At 42.1% G+C, this 23,922-nt stretch overlaps 1 protein-coding gene across 2 annotated transcripts in view; it reads right to left on the bottom strand.

Annotated features, from left to right (window-relative positions):
- Positions 1-21,177, bottom strand: part of FRMD3 (FERM domain containing 3) — a 149,023-nt gene extending 127,846 nt beyond the window's left edge. The window contains exon 1 of one of the 2 annotated variants that reach the window (XM_074932256.1): positions 20,972-21,177. In XM_074932256.1, the coding sequence (XP_074788357.1) occupies positions 20,972-21,070 (99 nt within the window). In that variant the 5' untranslated portion in view covers positions 21,071-21,177. Of the gene's footprint in view, positions 1-20,388; positions 20,432-20,971 lie in introns of those variants that run through there. The other variant, XM_074932257.1, reaches the window with a different exon arrangement.
- Positions 21,178-23,922: the final 2,745 nt, after the last annotated feature.

Genomic DNA, 23,922 nt, shown 5'->3' with positions numbered 1-23,922 from the left:
GTGAACAATACCTATGACTGTTCGAGGAAAAGCCATTGTAAATAATGGATAAAGAAATACTACCACAAAGTAGTCAACTTTTATAAGGTTTGTCATTTTGGAAAGTTTTTTTTTACTTGATACCATTAAACATGTCAAATTTTAGATTCTACCAGGTATTACATTATCTAATCCTTAACATACTGTGCAGAGGAAGTGAAGCAAAACATGGATTAGTGGCTTCTTGTGACAATGGGATGGTTTGTAACTTTTTCTTTTTTTCTTCGCTGTAACTCAAAAATCACAGATAGACCCAACAACATTGCTACAGGAAACTCCAATTCATTATCTGTTTGCATCAGGCATAAAATCAGCTTTATTATAGTACATAAAGCAAACAACCTCAGCATTCTGAGCGCTTGCAAAGACTGTCTTCGTTATAGCTATGTAGCCTCAAACAAAATTATTAATTTGGTCTGACAAGACCTCAGAATTATCACATAAAATTAACATTCAAAGCTGGTTGTGATGCTCATATGATTTTGGTGGTGCATCCTCAGTCTCAGAAAAACAGGGCTGAAGGTAATAGCTGTAACGTTTAAACCAGCATGTACTGTTCTTGCCCCAAATCCAAAACTGTCAGTACATCTACACCAGCAGAGCCACATACAACATTCTATATGTCTTCTCTGTTGACTTCAATAGAGCAAGATGGGAAATCACTTACAGTATCTTTAAAAAACAAGATGCAGTCATGCCTGTGAGAAAAGACCCTGGTTAGTGTAAGCATAACAAAATTGTAAGAAACCGCATGTATTTCAGAGCAAATGCTTTTAGGTACTGTGCGCGTGCAGTTCTAGATTCCAGGCATGATTCAGGAAATAAAGGTGATTCATGTATAAACCGTGTACCTTCCATATATCTTCAACCGCATTGATTCCACTGACTGCACTGGGACCACTCAGTCGGTTCCATTCACCTTAAAATCACCACTTTGGAGGATTTTTTGAAAGAGAGCTAACCATTCCTCCAAACTAAAATTTCTGTATACAAGCTTGTTTCCCACTCTGAGCTTTTCAAGTACTTTACACCTGAAAACAGATCAATTTTCTGCATAATGTTTTGCATTAAAGATTTGTTTCTAACTGATGTCACTAACTGGTTAAACAAATCAAAGTTGTACACACCTTAATCTAAATTTTAAAAAACTGTGTAAGCTTTGTGTATTATTCATGGTACAGTCTTGCCTGAAGCTGATGTAAATTATAACCCCTATTCCCACAGTAACACAGTTTAGCTGTAAAGCAGTATATATAACTTCTAACTTCCCTCTAAATCCACGCTGCCAGGAGTTGACAAGCATGGATCCATCCGATTTGTTACATGCTAACATAACTGGCATCAATGTCTTCTAAAGCTCATGAACTTCTGCCCCTTTGTGTTCAAAAGCATTGGTTCAATGCATTTTTTGCAGTTAAAAAACATGTGGTCTGTCATATAGCCTAGTAATAACTAATAAAAAAACATTTTCAGTACTCTAAAATTTAGATGTAATGAAAGGTATATGTATTTGCATATCCCACTCCTACATCTCTGGCGTCAGCACTAAGAAGAGCACTACGTACACCTGCATTCACTTCTGATTATCCTATAAAATTAAGAAGAAGTCTCTTGCAAATAAGAAAACCACTTTCTTAATTCAGGTGTGTCATATTCAACTTTACGCATAATATCTCTGAGTACTCCATGAATAATGCAATAAGCATGCAAACAGTTTTCCTTCACATTTTTGGTCAGGAATTAACAACAGTCACAGCCTGTTGACATTCTTCACCACATAATGCTTAATCACTTGAAACAATCCTTTAAAAGCCAACCATGAAATGTTCATTAAAAAGTATTTAAATTCTTTAACTTATTAATTTTCTAACAGGCATTCACTGTATTGCAGTCTTTCAGCACTTTTCATCTGGTTGCCTCATGCCAAAAGCCTGTTACCTAAGTTTAATTTTAACTATCCTAGTTTAGGAAACTAATCTATTCTAATTCAACTTAATCTAGTCAAATACCCGATACAAATCAACAGAAACATTTACATTATTTTTTCTAAATGTATTTTCATTTTCTCTAGAGCCTCATCTTTTTTCTCCAAAGCGGCAAGCTACACTGGAAGACAATAAAAGGCTCACCAGCACTTCTACCGTACTGCCATGTTCCCTAACACCTTGTCAAAATCTCTGAGTTTTTCCCATTAAAACTTTCATGTTCAAGATGCCAGCTGGTTTTTATTGTTAAACAGTGTCACATTTTTTTAAGCATTAAAAGCTGCGTGTCATATTGAAAATCATACCACTCAAGGTCAGAGTGCATGTAATTGGTTAGATAAAAGTACGGCAATTTTGTAGAAGTTGAAGAGCTCAGCGGAGTTCAGACTCATCTTTCAAGTCTGTAGATAACATTATGGACAATCCCAAAACAGGGCAAATCTAAATCTAAATGATTTCATCTAGAAGACTCTGACCCTGCCAGCACACAACTGGGCAGTAGTATGTCACTCAGGATTCTCCTTGCCAAATTGAAAACAAAAAAAGTATTAAAATGTCATTTATTAATTGAAAATGGGGCTCTACTGCCAAGTGCCCAGAGATTTATTACCTTCTTGGAAGCACACCTAGCACATAATACAATCAGCTTCACAGTCCATGCATCCGTGGCCTGTCAAAGAAGGCTTTTAAAAAGCTCTTACTTGCTCAGTTAATTCTGAAGTGTGACAAAACCGCTGTTCTCCTAACACACACCTACTTTGTTTCCTTAAATCACATTCTTATTACAAATAATTGTTACTCCTCCTAACCCCTAAGTAGACAAGGGTATAATAAAACAAGACATTACTTTGTTACGATCATTTTGTGACTAGATTACGCCAATATCATATCCTCTGGCCTGCCAAATGCTGTTTTGCTCCAATTACATCTTTCCAAATAATGACGCAAATATCTTTTCCCTGGTCTACTGCTTCAGCGTATCCCTTTGTGCACCCCTTCCTGTGATTTTCTTATTTCCACCAGCTACTCATCCATCTGTTCCCAGTCATAATTCACCCGTGCCTATCAAGACCCTCTCACTTTATGCTTCCTTGTCGCCTTCCTGCTGAGTTGCAGAGGACAGCAATCGCCTACCCTTCCCAGCTCCCACACTCCACTTCTTAAACTTTCAAAGCAAGCAACAATACATTCCCTTCCAGGTCAACCCTTCTGTCAGGAAGAAGGGACCACAAAATACACTCCATTATAACCTTCTAAACCTCTCTGTTCTTGGCAAAGACGACAACGTGCAGAGACCACTAACACACTGCCCAGTGTTATTTCTTTGTCTGCAACAGTCTTATTTTAAGAATGTGGGCACAGAATATAACTCAGCTGCATTTGAGGATTTAATATATTATTGCCTGCCTTGGTGAACACTGTCCAGCTGCAACATATTAAGATGTATTGGCAAAAAGGCTTCAGACTATTGTGTTTTCACTCCTGGTTGCCATGAACCAAGAGCACATGCAGATTCAAGCACAACTTCTCAACTAAATGGCAGCAAGCTGTTTTATTTATATAACTTACTATTCCACCAGGTGTCCACATCCTCATACAAGACTAGTATCTTATAGGAAAAAGGGGTCCTTATCCATGCCTTAGGCTCTGACATGCTATTGTGATACCACAGTAAGCACTGCTATCACTGCCCATGGGAAAGCACTCCACATGTTTCATTCTCTCTGTCAAGCTGCTGTTTGCATCTTGGCTCTAAGCTCCTTCTATTCATTAGACATACTGAGACAACTGAAGCATATGAGTTTTGGTTGTTTGGTATGGTTCTTTTAAATTGCAGAGATTAAATAGGAGACATTCTTAATGAAAGTCACCCAAACTTTTAAGACACACAGTTATCATTTAAAAATGGCAAATCCTGCAAAAATAAAATGGTGATATGGTAAAGAAAACCAAAATACTAGCATGGAGGAAAATTATTATCAGTCCCCTTTGCAAGAAACCAGAAAACGATACACTGAAATTCTGAGACAATACACAGATTAACGGGGTTAAATCCAGTTGGTGGCCGGTCACAAGTGGTGTCCCCCAGGGCTCGGTGCTGGGGCCACTCCTGTTTAACATCTTTATTGATGATCTAGACGAGGGGATCGAGTGCACCCTCAGTCAGTTTGCAGATGACCCCAAGTTGGGTGGGAGTGTTGATCTGCTCGAGGGTAGGGAGGCTCTGCAGAGAGACCTGGACAGGCTGGAGCCATGGGCTGAGGCCAACTGGAGGAGTTTCCATAAGGCCAAATGCCGGGGGCTGCCCTTGGGCCACAACAACCCCCAGCAGCGCTACAGGCTTGGGGAGGAGTGGCTGGAGAGCTGCCAGTCAGAGAGGGACCTGGGGGTGCTGACTGACAGCTGGCTGAACAGGAGCCAGCAGTGTGCCCAGGGGGCCAAGAAGGCCAATGGCATCCTGGCTTGTGTCAGCAATAGCGTGGCCAGCAGGGACAGGGAAGGGATCTGACCCCTGTCCTCGGCACTGGTGAGGCCGCCCCTCGATTCCTGTGTTCGGTTTTGGGCCCCTCACTCCAAAAAGGACATTGAATGACTCGAGCGTGTCCAGAGAAGGGCAACGAAGCTGGTGCAGGGTCTGGAGCACAGGTCGTACGAGGAGCGGCTGAGGGAACTGGGGGTGTTTAGTCTGGAGAAGAGGAGGCTGAGGGGAGACCTCATCACCCTCCACAGCTCCCTGAAAGGAGGTTGCAGAGAGCTGGGGATGAGTCTCTTTAACCACATAGTAAGCAATAAGACAAGAGGTAATGGCCTCAAGTTGCACCAGAGAAGGTTTAGACTGGATATTAGGAAGCATTTCTTTCCAGAAGGGGTTGTCAGGCATTGGAATGGGCTGCCCAGGGCAGTGGTGGAGTCCCCATCCCTGGAGGCGTTTAAGAGTCGGGTTGGCATAGCGCTGAGGGATATGGTGTAGTTGGGAACTGTCGATCTTAGGTTAATGGTTGGACTGGATGATCTTCAAGGTCCTTTCCAACCTAGACGATTCTGTGATTCTGTGAATACTAGCATTGAGGTACAGTGAGCTCTGAAAGAAAAATGATTCTGCCTTTGCCAAATTAAAAACCTCTGACAGGCATGTGGCGTAATTTTTGGAAGTTCTGAGTGCTTCCTGTACTGTGCTGTCTATTTATACTCCTGAATGGTTATCTCATACACAATACAGAAAAACATAATGCTCAGATGATCTGGAGTACCTGAGGTCTGGCAGTAACACTGTCATGCACAAGGCCATAGCTGTTCTTGTGAGAATCACAAGACACAGAAAAACTTAATGCTTAACATCCCTCTGGGACACAGTATCTATCCCACCCAGCAGAAGAGGGCATCTATCAATTAATCCCCTCCAGCTCTGGAGTAGCAGCAATGTACAGACAGCCTGGATGGCTACTTCTCTCCTTTGTAGAGATACACTGACCCTGCAAACCTGGGAAGAGTGCTACAGCTACGTTGTGATCAATGCAAGCTCCATCTCCCCTCTCTGCAAAGCAGGAGAGGCTCAGGAGGAAGACAATAAATATGAATGATAATTCATTTTTCCACACTACACATAGCAAAGCACATTCTCATTCATGAGCTCTGCAACAGACAAGTTCTAGTTCACTGCAAGACACTCCAGCCCACACAGTCACCTGAGGAACTAAATGCTTCTTAGGAATCTCAGGGAAAATGTTCCCATGGGAATGTATCTACATGTACAGAGAGGAGAGCATTAATGTTTCTATCCCCGATTTGGGTAGTTTGTAGTCATTCTTGCAGAACTCATAAAGTGTTCCAAATCAAACACCTTCCATTACAACCTCTCTCCCAGTAACAGTTTTTATCCTTAAAATCCAGAAACACAACTCTCAGCATGCCTTATACGAACACTATAAATAGACATTTGGGGATGAACGGTACCACTACAACCACAAAAAGTCCTAAGAGGTGCATGGAGAGCACCTCTTATTTCTCTGAGGGACTGGACCACATCAGTCCAGGAGCAACCCTAACTATGACCATGGGTCATCGCAGCCCCATTCAGGCATTTTCAATCCCAGACTGTAAACCAGTAAACCTGAACACCACTGCTGCTCAGTCTGGCTAAACATTTGTATTACCCGTTTAATTTTTCACCAACTACTGCTGCGCTCTAACTGCCATTCACCAAAACTCCAGACCACACAGACCAAAATGGACAGAAAGCAACAGGCGATTTGTACATCCACACACTCTCATATTTTCCTGGGAATAAGAGCAGTTGCTCAAAATGTGACTTTACCATTATATCTTGCAACACTTTATTAATTGCCTCACTGTCAGAGAGCTGTTCCAGAATTTGCTTAATAAAATTTCTCATGCCAGCTAAGCCATGGGATGTGTCCAGTGCACAAAAATCAGTTTTAGATATTTTTCATTCACTTAACAGAAAGCATGCCAAATTTGTAGTTATAGTTCACATCCTTACATGCAATCTTCACCATTTGTGGCCTCCCTACCATAAAGAACAAAATTAGACTACCAGCATTGGCTCTGTAATGTTCGAGCCATTAAAGAGGTGAAGGATGTCATCAATATTACAGCAGATCTGGCACCCATTAAAGCAAAATCTGCAGAGATGAAGGAGCACTCATTAAAGCTTTACAGGCTGACTTTCCTCCAGAGCATCAAAAATTCTCCCCACATGCCCTCAAGTGCTGGAGTTTCAGTTTTGATCTCTGGTTTAGCTGAAAGATGTGTAAAAGCAGGCCCAACATTATCCATTGACTAAGTGACTGAAACAGTCCTGTGTGGTGTTTATTCCAGTGAGTGCGTAAAATATCTTGCAGTCATGAAACATGTCAGAATGATGTTTGAACAGAAATATACAATTATCTTGTTCATAAAGCAGAAACCTCTCTCAGCAAGAAAACTCAACTCAGGATATTTCTGCAAAGAAATACTGCAACAAGAATCCCAGTGCACCTTCAGGACAGTACTTTCCATTTTATTTCCCCCTTTTTTTAAGCATACATTTAGCTTTTCTGTTTCAGGAATGCATAAGGAAAGGAATTCATAGTTCAAAATGAGAAAAACAATATTCTGTAGAAGCAGATCTAATTTTAATTACAAAGCAATATCAAATATGTATGGACACAACAGGAAGACAGAATTTGTTAAACTGGCTTTCCCCTGGATTCATAAACTTGATCTTCGTCATTCAGCCTGCAAGATGAAACACTCAGAAACCTCCTCCAGCAAACATTTTGGTTTCTGCGTAAGCAGTGAATCCTCTGAAGACAGAGGAGGCAGAGATAGGTTAGGAAATGCAATTCCTTCTGTATCTCTAAGGAAAAGTCCCAAACATTACGTAGGGCACAAACAGCTCTGAGGGTTCACCATGAATATGGCTGTTCTTGTCATCTCTGAGTACTGTCAAGTCAGAGAATTAGGAATTTCCAAAAGGATTTACATGTCACTGTGCCTATCTGCTTGTTCTTTTGAAAAAATAGAAACTAGAAGAGAAGGAAAAAACCCACTTTGATGCAGTGAACAGAAAAAAGACATTCCCTCCTCAACAGATTACCTGTGTGGCCAAGACTGAAAGCAAAGAGGTTTTACAAATAACACTAATAATAATGAGACAGGCAGCAAGCAAGAGAACCACAGAAGTCAGTCTGGGGCAGAAGAAAAGTGAGGACATCATAGGCATAACTAACAACCTGCCTGGAAGTCAAGGAGGATATATACCTCTTGGTCCATACCTGCCAACACCTGGTAGTTTTCATCCTTCTTGGAGTACCACCAAAGCACAGCCCAGCTAAGCAGAAGGAGGGCACCAAAATCACTATTAGAAATCAGTTGCCCTCAAAATGACCAGAAGTTCCATCTGTGGATGGTGGGGAGAAGAAGAAAGAAGGAGAAGGCACCTAAACCCACATACAGCTAGCCAGAGCTCTTAAAAGTATGTTAATGGAAATGCATCAAATGCAACAGAAGTTATTCCGTCCTCAGAATACCAGCTATATATGGAAAAACTGAAAATTAAATACAACTCTCTTGAGTTTTTTGGATTACAATGATAGCTCTGATCACAAAGCAACAACAGCGTAACTACTCACAGAGTAAAAAAGAACGGTAAAAAGACAGATGTTGGAACCATGAATAAAAAATCATTCAGTTTGTGTCTATTTTTTCAGGACTCAAGCTATCCACTGAACTATTTAGCACCTCATGACAGAAAACTGTATCATTTCCTGGAAACAAGCCAGAATGTCTAAGTAAATTCTAACATAAAAACCAACCAAACAAAAAAATGTGAATATTCATACAGAAGAGTATGTTAGCAGTGCTGAGTTTTAACAGGAAATTCATCTAGGGAGGGAGATTTAGTTTTCAATAATTATTTGTTTCCTCATACAGTATGAAAACCCCTGCCGGACACAGAAACATTTCTGAATGTTATTCCTGAACCACCCCAGTATCATTCAGAATTTCACACAACAGTGAAAATATAAAGAATGGGCAAATCTCTGTATTATAAAGACTGAAAGTGCTGGATCTCAATTTAAAAATACGTACATTACATTAAGGCTTTGGAAAAGACAGAAAAAAATGTAATATGAGTTGAGAGGGGTCAGCCTAGCAGACCATGAAAAGATTTTTCTGACTAAAACAGATTAAAAGAAATTAAGTTGGTAAGAATAAATTAGTTAATGAGCAAGAAGGTGAAGAAACTGAAGTTTCTAAGTACAACATGGTTGTTGTAAGACCTAATCATTACACTTTGCAGTTAGCAGAAGACATACAAACAATGAGGATACTGTAAAAGCCTTACAAGTACACAGACCATTACAGGGAAGTTACAGGATGTATACAAACACACAGATATATACATTACCCTGTGCAGAGAGTATGTTACCAAGAGCAACAAAATCATAACAAGTGAGTCGAGATAATTCACTGAGACAGTAAACTACAAAAGACTGCCCCCCTCCCCCCCTAAGTCAAAAAACCCACCACCAAAATACAAAATATAGCATGAAACTTCAAAAACCAGTACTTCTGGTAATTACTGTCCAAACACTATCTCCATCATCAAAATGATGAACAAAAAATGCACCTTGGGGGAAAAAAACTCAGTGAGACAAAAGTAAGCAATGATTAGTGTGAAACTATAGCAATTCTTTGAATATTCTCTGTGAAATAATTACAGGAATCAGCAAATAAGGTAATGATGTTTTTCAACAGATCTAGGTTTCTGCTCTGTCTCCAACACAGTGTATTGCCCTACTTAAAAAAAAAAAAAAAAAAGTAGAAATAGTAACTTAGAAGTACCACAAATATAAGCCCTGCGAAAAGGACTGAAAACTGTCTGGAGGACTAAAGAAAGGGATAATGAAAAAGTGATGCAACTGGTGAGTTGGATGATGACCTCAGAGGGTATTGCAGGAGTCTGGGTTTAGGCATGGTATTAATATCTTCACGATGGAGAGGGCAGTAAGCTAAGAGTTGCTGAAAGGCTGGAGGAGAAATAAAAAACAGTGGGTCTGAAGAGAAGAATTACAAATTGTGTTTCCCCTTCTGCCCCAATCCAACTCAACCCTGTGGTTCTTGCTACATTCACAAACTGCACAAACCTCTAACAGAGCAGGGAGTTGGCAAGTTATTTATGCAAACCTAATGCAACAGAGCTCACCTCTTGACACCCTAAAGCAAACGTGAAGTAGAAAATAAACAGGGAAACAGATTAGAGGAGTAAAAATTACCTTAGCAGTTGAGATCATAGATTTATGAACTACGTGTTCTTTCACTGGAAAGTTTCTAACTAACAGAATAAAACAAAAAACAGGTGCAAACACTGGAAAGGTGTAGTCAGTACTGCCATTTCTGCAAGGTACCACATAACTGCTGAAATCTCTACACAACTGGAGTCTTGCTGGCTTACACACACACACACAAGCATCCAGCTCCTGGAATTTCTTCTTCTACAGTAGTATTTTCCCTCCCTTTACTTCAGTTAAAACTCAGGCCAACTACATGAATTACTCTGTGTGATCTCATCACCACAACACGAATTAAGCATTCCTTTACTGCCCTTTCCCTGAAATTACACCATAAACTCTACAAACCAGCCTCTGATTCCCAAGAAGCTACAGGATGAAAATTGCTACTTATTTGGTGCATGTACTCCATGAAGAAAACAATAACCAGAATTGTCCTGACCACATTTTCCTGAAACTGTGTACATTTTTTGCTGTTTACTTAGATGTGCCACTCTTTTTGCTTTAATGCCCACGAGTCAGCAGCATGGTTTGGTCTGGGGACTGATGATTCGCGCTCAAGTCTTCGTCGCTCTGGTGGCTGTAAAGTACCAACTGCCAGACCATATGAGAGAACTAATCCGGAAATCCTGGCAGCATGAGTGGATTCTCCAGTCAAAACAGAAAAGCCTCCCTGGATCTGCACTTAGCAACTGGCAGGGGCACCGCGAGCTGCTGGAGCGATTTCATGTGAATGGCTCCGTCTGCACGCTGAATCACTCACAACACCGTCTGTAAAAGCCTCTGCTGTTTCCTTCCTTTTCCCAGGATGCAGCTAAAGAAAATTCGCACAGAGCAGGAGCAAGCCGGGTAGGTGTGTTTGGTGCACTCCACCTATTGGCACACTGAATGTCTTGAGACAAACCCTTCAAGTCACCTAAATTCAGGCTGCCACTGCACAGCTTCAGAGTTCAAACTGCACTCCAGGTAACTGTCCCATCTAAGGCAAGAGCAAACATCACTCTCCCACTGCAAGGTATTGATCTGTTACCCAATTTTAAAGCAACGGAGTGAAAGTGAAGGATCAGCTGCTTTTACTCTGAAAAGCCTAAAGAAATAGGATTAAAAGTATGTTCTGTAGCATCTCTGTGGCATGTACAGCACCCCACAGGGCATCTCATCTGTATTTTTGCAATCACTGTTCAAAGAAATCACCACATCTCATTTCTCACTCCACAACAGGGCTTGGAGTTTGTGTCTGTAAAAACAAAACCAAAACCAAAAACCCACCACCAACTGATGTCCTGATCCTGCAGCATACTTTTGTATTAGGCTCTTCGTTAAGAGCATTCAAAAAAAAGAAAAAAAAATCAAGAATCTGTCATCCCAGAAGAGATTACAGGTTCAAATCCAAAATTACTGCCACAGATCCTAAACACAGCTATTTTGTAAGCACCTATTAAAACCAGTGCTGCTACTAGTTTTTAACTACCACCACCTGTTTAAGATGCTCCACACGACACTTCAGATTTTCCACTTAGAAGTGTTATGAACAGTTATCATTTCACATTTTAGTATCTGAACTACAGAACACATCTTTAGTCATTTTGAAAATATTTTTTTCATCTTCCTTCTGAAAACAGGGATTCCTTCCCTACTATAACTACTAAAACCCTCCAACCATTTTGGGGTGTTGAAATCCACCACCCATGATAGCAAACTGTTAGGGCATTGCCTGACAAAACTCCAAGATGTGCCAATTAGCATTCTTGCTAACCAGTTCCCAGGCATCCCCCAGCAGATAGAAGGTTCCAGGAACCATTCCCAAAGGCAGTTCACATGCAGACACTCTCTTGGAGACAAAAATGCATGACTAGCCTCTGTGCCTGGAAATAACACAAATACACCATTACACCTGAACTTTACGCATCAACTTCCACAGCATTTCATCATTAACTTGAAATTGTGACTGCTTTCTGATCTCTTTATATTTAATAAATTATTAAGTCCTGTTGTAAATTCTCCTGATACTGTTTGGCTTGGGGGGGGGATGAGGGAATTTTTTGTTTGTTTTCATTTTGCAATCTTATTTCTTTTTTGCTTTTGTTGCAGCTGGGTGAAAGACCAAAATAAGTGGGCATACAGACTGACTGTATGCAAAAGGTTTTAAACAGTATTGTCAGAAATACCCGAAGTTACCTTTGCAACATGTGCTGTTTTGTAGCACGTTTACATATTACAACAGCAGGTTAAAAAATGGCCAGGTTCAAATCTTGATTTTTTTTTTTTTAAGCACAATTCTCTTCCAAAGACAGTTGCTATGGGGAAAAATATCATTGTGAGATAGTATGTTTGCAAGGAGCAAAGTACGTCTTCAAACCAGATTGTTTACTTCTTCCTGGGGTTTAAGCAAACAAGGGAAAAATAACAAGTGTTTTTAATGAAAATGTTGTAATATTTTTCCAAAGAAAGTTTAAAGAACAATAATTTTTCAGCCACTTAGTGCTTATGGTTTTTCCTGCAACTATCTTGACCGGTCAGATTTCCAATTATTGCAGTTTTTTCTGTTTGTGAACACTTCCGCTGAAAAAATCTCATGGTATACAGCCCATACCTTCTCATTTCTGGCTGTGAGCAACCCTGAAAAATTTTATGCTATACTTAACCTTACACAGATTGGTATGATGCATTTTATCTCAAGTTTCCAGCATTATTTTCAGTCAGGAGAAACTTTTCCTCTAAATGTAACAGTGCATTCTTCATCCCTTGGTCCTTAATGGAGTTTCTTAGTAACTCCCATAAACAGCTACTATGAATAGCATGATTATTATTCACACTTGGCCTGCTACTGATGGAGCTGGAGAGCTGCATCTATCTTGACAGCACACTGAAATGGCAAGAGGTGATTATCAACACACCTCCATCAAAAATGAAGTGTTAAACCCTGAAAGAGGAAAATGGGAACACTTTTATGAACTGAATATCTGTAGTTGGAAAGGATAAAATAAACTGCCCGCAGTGGAGTGAAGGAAGAAAAGAGTGGTGATTTTTTTTTTTTTTAGTTTTATGCCAGAAAGAAAAAGATTTAGTATTAATTACTGCTGAATTACTACAATTGTGTTTTCACTATCAGACAAAGAATTAAAACGAAGTGAGAACAAGGTAATCCAATAGGAACAAAAAGAGGATTTGTAAGGTCTAGAAAGGGTCTCTGAGAAAGCAAGGCTAAGGAGAAAAATGAAGCTGTATTTAAGCAAACAATGAAGTAACAGACAAGCAGCCTCAGCTGGAGGAAGAACTGTGTGGAGATTTTTTCCACATGCAGCAAGGAAAGACACAGCAGAACTCATCTGGTGACAGCTTGACTTTAACAGGAAAAGGAGAGAAAGATTATCTGGACATTATGAATCTTGCCAACAGGTTGATATTATCTACACTGGGGAGTGGGGAGGGAAGTGCAAAAAGAGAGATATAGAATAAGAAGATTAAGAGAGCCATTTTCAGTATGTTTGATTTAATAAGCCAAAACACCCAGAAGCACTATAGAAAACAAGCATTTTATCACCGAAAGTGATAAAACAAGTCCTACCAACACACCTGCTTTTTTTGAGAGAGAAGAGAAAAATCAGCTGCCATTTCTCTCATTCTTTAACCGAAGCATTTAAATCTTGGGTTTTTAATATACTGTCTGTTCCAGGGGACCAGCAGCGACCATACAGGCAAAATCCAGACTCCCTATTTCACTCTCCCATAGAAAAGGCACTAATCTCTTCTTCTGTTAAAGGTAATTTCAGGAACATTGACATACATTATTAAACCATTCCTGACCTATACAGAAAATTCAATCTAGGCAAATGCAACCAAAAAGTGGAAATGCAGTACTTCCTCACCAATGACTCATTTTGGCTCTAATCTTAGGTCAATTAATTCTGTCAAATGATCGTTTCTTGGCTGCCTCCTATATTTGATCTGTATAAGTGCACTGAAGGTGCCTAGACAGACCAGAGCATCTCAACGTGCAAGCCTCATGAGGTGCCAAAAGTCCTTTCAAGACAAAACAGCGTATGAAGTTCCTGCTAGCAAAAAGAGGCTCTCACAGGAGCCACTTTCCACCTTATGGGATCGAACTGATGATTTGCACTTTGAGGTCTAAACTGTGCTGAATCGTCTTATTGATTTTCCCGTTACCTTTTATTAGTACTACAGCTCGACCCCCACTGTTCAGTCAGCATCCAAACATGCATGAGAATAAATAATGTAAAAATTTTTACTCAAAGCTGTAAGAAAAAGTGGGTAAAAGTGAAAAAAATTATACTTACATTTTAAATCAGGAACTATTCTTTTAGCTTGTCTCTGTTAACTAGCTAGCTTTGCCTAAGGATACCTGCATTTTTCATATTTTTTTCCTCCACACTGAATCATCATCAATATATTAAAATACTTATCATCTTCACTGTTTGTATGTTTACTGAAATACACATTGTTGTTGTATGTTTACTGTTTGTATGTTTACTGAAATATACATTCACCTTCAACCCAGGATCGGGCAAGTCCTTAAGCACACATCTAAGTTCCTCCACCTTTGTTTGGTAGCAATCAGACATTAATTACAATGCCAATTGCAATACACAGGAAATACACAATTAAAATGAAAGGCAAGATCATTGCCTTCAGGATAGAGAATTTTCAGATTTTGTTCATTAATCAGACAACATGGAGTGTGGAAAAAAAATAACATCATTAATAAGTTTTATCCAACACAAAAGCAGTTCAGCTCCAGTTTAGTAAATATTGGATCAAGTCCTGCATAAACCAACTTTGTAACTATTTTCACTTACGAATAACAAGAAAGAACAGCAACTTGCGAATCGGTAGCAACCCGTATTACACACAGATACGTGCCTTTCCCCTACCAGAGATACAGAAACCAATATTAAGCAAATACTGAGCTTCACAAACACTTAGCAAAATCCATTAAGACAATTAATTTCTCAATTTTGTAATGAGAACTCCCAATACCCTAGTAACTTTTTAGTAGCACTTTCTACTCCTTTTTCCTTTTCAGCCCTGGAAGAAGCAAAGAGCACATCCATAGTGCTGCTGAAACAAAAACACGTTACTGCAAATTTAATCAAACACACAAAACTGCAACAGAGGCAGCTTTAACCGATAGGCTTAGCTTAATTAGAAAGGTTTCTCATCTGAAACTCTTGCTAAGAGTACCTATTGCAACTTGTACAATTAGAGGCTCAAGCATGAAGTCAGGAATACAAGCCCTAGTACACAGTTTCTAAAATGTGTCAACAGAACATGGCAAAGAAGTCATCCTAACTTGCATCCCCATCCTTATTTCATCTTTCTATCTTGAACCATTATAGCATCATCCCAGCAGCTCAAGGCGCTTGCTGGTTACGGTTCTGACATCGCTTACAGGATAAATATAAATTCACTAAATCTCCTGCCTGCTGTCTACGTAATCCCTTAACCTTTCCCCTTCCACAGTCATTATTCTCTGCAGCCTTCTCATCTCTGGCCTCTGCTCTTTTTATGTTCACGCTACCTTCCCTTTCCCACTTACTTTTCCAAACTGTCAACATTCAGCATATCTTCACAGTCAGACTCATAGTCACTACTCTTTTACCTCACAGCCTGCTTCGGCATGTTGTTTTGTTTTTTACACTTTACTGAGGGATGGGAATTTTAAAGAGAGTTCTTTGGTTACCAGATTTCTATTAAATTTAGCATCTGCCTGCAAGACACAGATCAAGCAGAAAATATTAAGTAAGAAAGAAAGTTTCCAGTGATCTATGTGCTACAACAAGAACTTAACAGGACAGTGTATGTCACATTTAATAGGGGGGGGGGGGGGGGGGGGGAAGTTAGGCTAGTAAATTATTGGTCAAACTACAGGCAAAGGTATTCAAACTGCACAGAAACCACCCCTGAATTAAGATTAAAAAGACACAAGGCCATCTTACACTATTGGACAATCAGCTAGAGAAAGAAATGAGCCTTCTCAGATTTTGTCACCCTCATTTTCACTCATGCAAAAAAAAAGGTAAAACGTCTAAGAACAGACCACAAATAAACCAAAGCTTTGCTCCGCTTGTTTTCTTCCTGATTTCTAATGCATTTGTAAAAAATTCTGTCTTTCCTTGTTCAAAAGCTGGACACACACAGAAATTCAAGTTTGTTCTTTAAAACAACAATCAATAATTCAGATACATTAAAAAATAAATTAATCAGTAGTGTAGCCAGGTGATATTTTGGGGGATATCTATATAGATTTTTGTTTGGGAAAGCTCATACAAAGCAAAACCTTTGTCATTATAAAGGCCCCATCACTACACAATTTTACATACAGGCTGAGGCACAAGAAGATCCAGTCACACAGTATTTCTACAAATAAACACACAGACAGCAAAGTTCACTACTACTGTCAATAATAAGCTCCAGCTGAGAAAAAAAACTAATTCGTGCCAACCTTATCTCCAGTTTTGCACAGCTGGACCTGAACAGCTCAAGGAATAAAGTAAAACTTCTATTAATATAAAAATTTATAAAATTTATAAAAATTAAGTAATATATTAAATGTAGCATTTTTTTAGAGTGAGTTTACAATTTATTAACCTCATATAGAGAACGAAATTTAGAGTATAATGGTTACTAATGCACACTTACTCAAATTTATAAAAAAGTTAAAGTAGCAGTAGTAGTACTCACTTCAGTTAAACGAGGTATACTGAAGCCCATGCCTTATTTAAAGCATGTCAGTAGCACCACTTACATATTTAGTAAGTCTACCATAACAGGACCTTGACAGTTAACTTTACTCACAACTGAAATAAGCACAAGTAATCTTATAGAATAAGACAGGGAAAAAAAAATCCTTACTATTTAAGATGTTTAGGCTATTGTTACTAAAAGGTTAATTAGATGCGTGAAGCTATTGCATGAAGCCTGCAAAAACGGGAATAAAGTGTTATATCAATGACTCAGAAAATAAATATCTCATTAGTACCTCCAGAAAGGAGGTCTTCCTGCTTCTCCAGACACATTTCCAGTAGTTTTGAAGACCTACTTCCCCCATTGCCCTCTTTCACACCTTGGTTCTGTGCTTTATCAGGCAGGCTGCACAAGCAGGTCACCTCTCTCACTTGCACATGGAAACAGACAGTGGCCACTGGTCCTTCAGGCTGTTTTTCATAACCTCTCCATTTTAGCTCTGCCACTACAACTTCACCCTGCTACTGCTGTAAGACTGCCCAAGATATGGGTCCAAGCGAAGCTTCAGAAACCAATAAAAAACATAGGAAAATAAATGTCATCATAAGAATTAGTTAAGCATCCCTCAGGCTCCAGCCCCTTCCTGTGACTGTCATCATTTCAGCTGATTTGCAGTAATGAAGTCTCTCTGATGAGGAGGATGACACACTGAATCCTGACCTTTGAGCTGCAAACCTAGCCTTGAGCAACTTGGTGACCTACATGGTAGCTGCACAGCTCAATAACTAGTTGGCTGGAGCCTGCAAAAGCGAGACTCATCTCTGATTCTCCCCACACCACCCCATATGCTGTCACTAGACTGTTTGCTATAAAATGCTATAAAATGTAATTTCCAAAAGCTAGCTCTATTAGCCTTGATGAAACACTGCTTTGAAAGAATTTTAATAGTAAAAAGAAAATTTTATTTTCCAACCTAAACACTATGCAATTTACACAGCAAGAGAAAAAAATACACACATATGTAGCACCTAAATACCTCTCCTCCCACTTATTTTTCCTAATGCTATCTCCCAGTGTTAGCTGAGTAACACAATTGTGGTTGCACATTTTGTAGGGCCAAAGATCTACAGTGCATGCCCAAAGACAAAGTTAGCGGACATCTCTGCACTGAAGTGGCACTGGGGCCCTCTGATACTAGGCCACGTAAGCAATCCAACTCCTGGAAAGATACACCTGAAAAAGTAGGGTTTGGCAAAACTCAGTGCACTAAAATACAGCAAATCATCAGCTACATACATCACCAACTAGACTAGCTGCGTACTTCTCCTCATTTTCCCCTGAAAATGCACAGCTAGAATATTAGTCGTCACTATTGCTTCCTGTATCCCATGTCCTTAAGAGACTCTGCTGGCATTTCTCAGTGTTGCAGAATTAGGCTTTCTTATCCTCTTAATGACCAAAACACAGCTGTCCAACATGTTCCAGCTGGCACAACCCTGGCATCTCTGCTGTTAACCCAGCAGCACATCATCTGGGCTATTTTATCCCATTTAATATGCAGTGATACGCAACTAACTCACAACTTCTTTTTCTCTCCATTGAAAAATAAAACTGTAGCATTGTGAAAGCTCCTAGAAAGTTTTGTCCACATCATTAAGTTCAAATACAGATCTGATCAAGAGGCTAAAGACAAAAAGTTGAGTGGTTCGGGATTTGTTATTCTAGTGTCTTATCAGCTATGTACATGCCAGAGGATAAATAAATTATACAACTAAATTATATGTCCTCTGTATATACAGTGATAGGTAGCGGGTAGCTATCTGTAGATAAGACTAAACAGTTTGAAGCATGTGACACAGGAAAGAGTGAAAGGTTAAGTCAGAACTATGAAATGTCATCATTAATTGCATGTTTCTGCTGAAGTGACCAAGAGCGGTATGATTCCTCATACTACGATCTGCATTTTGATGTTTAGAATTTCAGTACCTAAAAATCCTAGGGGAATGAAAGCAGGAGTCATTTCCAGCTTTCAAATATTTTTGGTCAGTATGCACACTAAGGAAAACAAGTTCTAGATGAGTTTACAACAGGATTAAATTTTCAGGATTACGCTTAGAACTATAATAGTTAAAACATTTTCAACTGTGGCATAAAACACTTTTCCTCTGCATGCATTACACATAGAATGAGCCACATGGATGCAATAGGATTCAACTGGTTTTGAGCTCATTACCTCACCTTGCACAATGTAACACCTAAAGTAATGACTATTTTTTTCTACCCTGTGGGCAGCCAAGGGCATACTCTTAGCACATGTAAATCTGCTGAGCACTATAAATCTACAGAGCTGTAATGACATCATCTCAGATGCTAAATTTAAATTCATCATTTAAAGAGACTAACTTTTAAAGATGCCAAAGAAGTTATGCAAAACTTGTATTAATCTCTGAGAAAAGATTCTGAAGCCCATTCTACTTCCTACTCATTAAAGCTATGATCTCACAACCATGCTATTCATTAACAAGACCACTACAATGATAAAGGTACAAGACATTTCAACAATTTCCTGTTACTTCCAGGCTACATGCTGTTTGAGAGTTAAGCAGTACACAAGTACAAATTGGGAGAGGAGTGGCTGGAGAGCCGTCCTGCAGAAAGGGATCTGGGGGTGCTGGTCGGCAGCAGGCTCAGTGTGAGCCAGCAGTGTGCCCTGGCAGCCAGGAGGGCAAACCGCATCCTGGGGTGCCTCAGACACAGCATAACCAGCCGGGCAAAAGAGGCGACTATCCCGCTGTACTCAGCGTTGGTGCAGCCTCACCTTGAGTGCTGTGTGCCGTTCTGGGCCCTACGATTTAAGAAGCTCCTTGAATTATCCAGAGGATGGCAACAAAGCTGGTGGAAGGGCTGAAAGGCATGTCCTGTGAGGAGCTGCTGAGGACTCTGGGTTTGTCCAACTTGGGGAAAAAGAGGCTGAGGGGTGACCTCATTGCTCTCTACAGCTTCCTGAGGAGGGCAAGTGGAGAGGGAGGTGCTGATCACCTCTCCCTGGGATCCAGTGACAGGATGTGTGGGAATGGTTCAAAACTGTGCCAGGGGAGTTTCAGACTTGATATTAGGAAACATTTCTTTACTGAGAGGGTGGTCAAACACTGGAACAGGTTTCCTGGTGAGGTAGTCAATACCCCATGCCTGAGAGTGCAATACCCTTAACAACATGCTTTAACTTTTGGTCAGTCCTGAAGTGGTCAGACAGTTGGACTAGATGATCGTTGTAGGTCCCTTCCAACTGAAATATTCTATTCTAGTCTATTCCACTATTAAATGGCTCCACTGGAACTAATAAAACCCAGAATTTGGTCCAGGCAGAAATGTACCTTGCACCTCATGGCACTTGATTTTTGCAGTTGGTCTTTGTACAGGACCACCAACTTGATTTAAAGCCATTTATAATTCATAACTACCGAAGCGACAGAAAGAGCAACCGTGACAAGCAAGTTCCCAAAAGACCACTCACATCTTCCAATCTGGATGCCCAGTTCATCTCAGTGGTTCTATGAATGCCATAAAAATGTCAAACAGACTGACGTGGTTTCTAACACTTGCAGTTTAAGAATCACTAAGACTTCCATACTGCATCAGAGTTTGGGTGGTTAGAACACCTAAAACACACCTGCTTTTACACACTACAAACACTGCAGCTCTGCCAGAAATCCAGAGACTCCTTACTCTTCACCTCCTTATCATTACTACTTGAAGGAATAAAAAGGGACTAGGCAATTACAAAGAGGGACTACAGCAAAGTTTCTTTCTTTCCAACTGCGCAACTTCTGTCACCGAAAACCCTTCTGCAAGTTATCTTTTACCCTGAATGAAGAGGAAGGGGAAGCAGCGCTTCATTTTGAACTCTGCCCGCTATCTCAGTAACGGCGTTTGCAGACACCGCATGCCGCGGGCCTTCCTCCCAGGGCAAGGCTTTCCGGGCTCCGCAGAGCAGGTGCCCCCAGCACCCCACCTCCGCGCCCATCGCGCCGCTCCGTTACCGCGCCGCCGGACGGGGCGGCGCCGCCGGGCTCTCCCTCCCGCCCGGGCCGCCGCAGCCCAGCGGGCTGCTCCTGCCCGCGGGGACGCCGTGCTGGGGGTGCCGGAGCACCGCGGACCCCGCGCCTTCAGCAGCTGCCGGGCGGGCTCCGCGCCCTGCGGTGCAACGCCGTGGCGCAGCGCCGGGAGGTGGCGGGGAAGCCTCGGGTGCGCGGAGCTCCGCGCAGGGGAACGGGGCGTGCGGAGAGCTCCGGCGCCGCCCTCGCCGCTGCCGCGCCGAGCGGAGCGGAGCCGCCGCCCGGGCCCTGCGACCGGCTCCGCGCCGGGCAGCCGCCACCCAAGTCCCGGCCCGGCCCGCTGCCCGCCGAGCCGCCCCGCCGCCGCCGCGGCCCCTCTCCCCGCCGGCACCTGGATGTGGCAGGAGATCTCGGAGTCGTCCAGCAGCCGCACGGTGCATTTCATCTCCGGGCTCAGCGACCTGATGCTGGAGCTCCGGAACCGGATCATGCCGGCAGCCCGCCCGCCGCCGCCCCTCAGGCAACCGCAGGGGGCCAGCCTGCAGCGGCGCCCGGCCGACCGCGGCACGGCACGGCACGGCACGGCGCGGCGGCGGCGCCGCCCCTCAGTCCCGCGGCGCCCCGCGCCCGCCCGCCATCCGCCCGCCCGCCGCCGCGGCTGGGGCCGCCGCTGCGTCAGCCTGCGCCCCGCTCGCCGGCCTCAGCATCCTCCTGCGCCCGCCCCCGGCCTGCCACGGCCCGGCCCGCCGGGCACCTCTCCGCCCTCAACCGCTCCCCCCGCGCCGTCGCCACACCGAGCCCGGCTGGGCGCCCCGCGGGGCTCCGCTCCGTCGGGCTGGAGAGAAGAGGCAGCCCCGGGAGGGGAACGGTCACCGCGTCGGTGGCCTGCCCCGCCACAGGAGTGCTGTCCCGGGTTCTGAGTGCACCTGAGCGACGGGAGCTCGCGTGGGACGGAGTGCCCGGCGCCCCGCAGGAGGGGGGCAGCCCCTCAGCTGATGGCGGGAGGTGGAGTCCCCACGCTGCCCGGCCAGAGCGCGGCTCTCTGGGATCCCCCAGCACAGGAGGAGGACTCCGATTTTGGTGGTTTTTTAATAGATAAAAAAAATTACCAAAGAAGATCAGTGCACTGTAAGGAAACGGAAGAAAACATAATGCACTTTCATTTAGGAGTGCAAGTCTTGGAAACTGGTTTCCTCGGGGAAAAAAGAACGGTCCGTTAGGGAGGAGCAGTCTCATCCCATTTGCTGTGGAAGTGGGAAAGACAATATATCTCATCCTGCGGCTTCGCTGTTACGTTCTCCCCACAGAAGGCTATGTGCACTTGTGCAAAACCTTGTAGGAAGCAAGCACTGAAGTTGACCAACCTCGAAACCAGCAGCATTGTGTTGAAAAAAGACCACTTCCTTTTTCAGTGGGAGATGAAAAACAGCCAGTGAGAAATGCGATGTGACTGGAAGTCTCCAAAGAGAAAAAAAAAAAGTACTGAGCCACGCACAAGGTGTATTTCAGTCATTTTGCCTAGTTCTCCGTGACCACCTGTAAACTTCCATATTTTGAAAATAGTTATGTGTGAATGTAATGTTCTTTTGAAAATCCAGTGGGAAAGCCTAAGCACTGCTACTCCTGTAAACTCTTCCTTTGGCTTTCTTCTGGGCTGCTAACAGCAGGAAATGCAGACAGCCACAAACAAATGAGAAGTATACAGTGCTCACTACCATCAGCTAATAAATATGCAAAGCCCTTTGATGTGGAACATAAAAGAAAATCTTTAAGTATATGCTTCTCATAAATTATAAATGTTTCCAATTGCGTAGCGTATAGTGAAGCAAACCAGTGAGTACTTGAAAAAGATTATTCACCTCAGTAGCCACAGTCAGCCCACAAAGTATGAAAGAAGGTCCTTACCAGCCAAGACATCAGTTGTGGACACCCACTCATTGATAATAAAATAGCATTTTGTCCTACCCTCCTGCAGCATGGGAACTCAGAGGAGGCAGGATTTCAGCCCACATGTGGATTGACTCTCAGGCAACACAGATTTTCCTGCTTACAGTAGAGAAGGAATCTTCTCTAGAGAAGGCCGGTTTCTAGGCCGGGTATTTTACCTTGCCCTTCAATCTCTGCAGCACACCTTTCTCCATCCAAAAGGGGAACTAGAAGAGGGAGATAAGCAAATGATGAAGCTTTAGGGAGCTGGTCAAAGTCCACCGCTATCAGAGGGTTTTTCGCTCTACTGTCAGGACCACATGGAGAGGGATGAGCTTCTCGGGAGTTCTCAGAGTTACACAGTGATGAGTGCAGTGTGAAATTCACACCTCCAAACTGTCTGTTACACAGCGAGTGTGAACTGGTGTGTACCAACAGCAGCACAGCTGCAGGAGCACAAAGCTCAGCAGAATTTTACTTCCCTGCCTTAAAGACAGATAACTCATGTCTTTTTGACACTTTATTTGCTTCTGTGATACCCCATACCATGTAGACTTGGGGTACCTGATTGCTCTCTGAGACAAGTAAAATATTTCTATGTTTCAGAAATAGTCACTACTAGCACAGAATATGACAGCTGTCTAGCAGGATGTCACAAAATAAATGAAACTATCAAAACCTAATACTCCATCCAATAGGAAAAAACCCAGACAATTAAAGCAAACACTCTACCCCGTTGGAACTGCAGGCTGTAAATCCATCAGATGGATTTTGCATCAGGTGTTAGGACTCCCATCCCCTCCTTATTCAAAAAGCATTATAGGCCTTTTTTTCCCCTACAAATAGGAGGCTCTTAAAAGTCTCATACCATTACAAATTACACAGAAAAGCCCACAGACATATTTCAACATCCATGTTTGACTGAGTGCACCCCTTTTTGCTGTAGCTTGGAGGCCAAACAGTTCTTAGACAGATAGCATTTGGAAAGATCATCTGAAAAGTCAGATACTTCACGAACTGGCATTAAATAGTATGGCCAATGTTAGAAAAGGCAAAGCAACACATAGTTAAATTCAGTTCAGCTACCAGTAATGCTGAGTGGATATAGTATGGAAAAAATAAATAAATATTGCTTGCACACCTACCAGTGGATATCTGACTCACTGGAAGGTTATCAGCTCCTGCTATTGGTGCCAAGACCATGGCATATGGTAGAGAGGTCTATCCAAGCACTCACCTGGCTTCATAGTGCAGAGCCTGGGAGATCTGATGGGAGATCTCAATATCAGGTAATTATGGCTGCAAGAACAGCCATGGGTAGATGGGTAGGTACATGCTTGAAATGCATTTGAGGTTCATCAGTCTCAGGAATGTCAACCACTCAGTGCAACAGCCACATTGCCATTCTTTGTTCAT

This window comes from Athene noctua, chromosome Z (assembly GCF_965140245.1).
Source record: "Athene noctua chromosome Z, bAthNoc1.hap1.1, whole genome shotgun sequence".
Taxonomy (NCBI): domain Eukaryota; kingdom Metazoa; phylum Chordata; class Aves; order Strigiformes; family Strigidae; genus Athene; species Athene noctua.
Note: the sequence above shows the minus strand (reverse complement) of the source record. Positions and strands in the feature narration are given on the sequence as shown.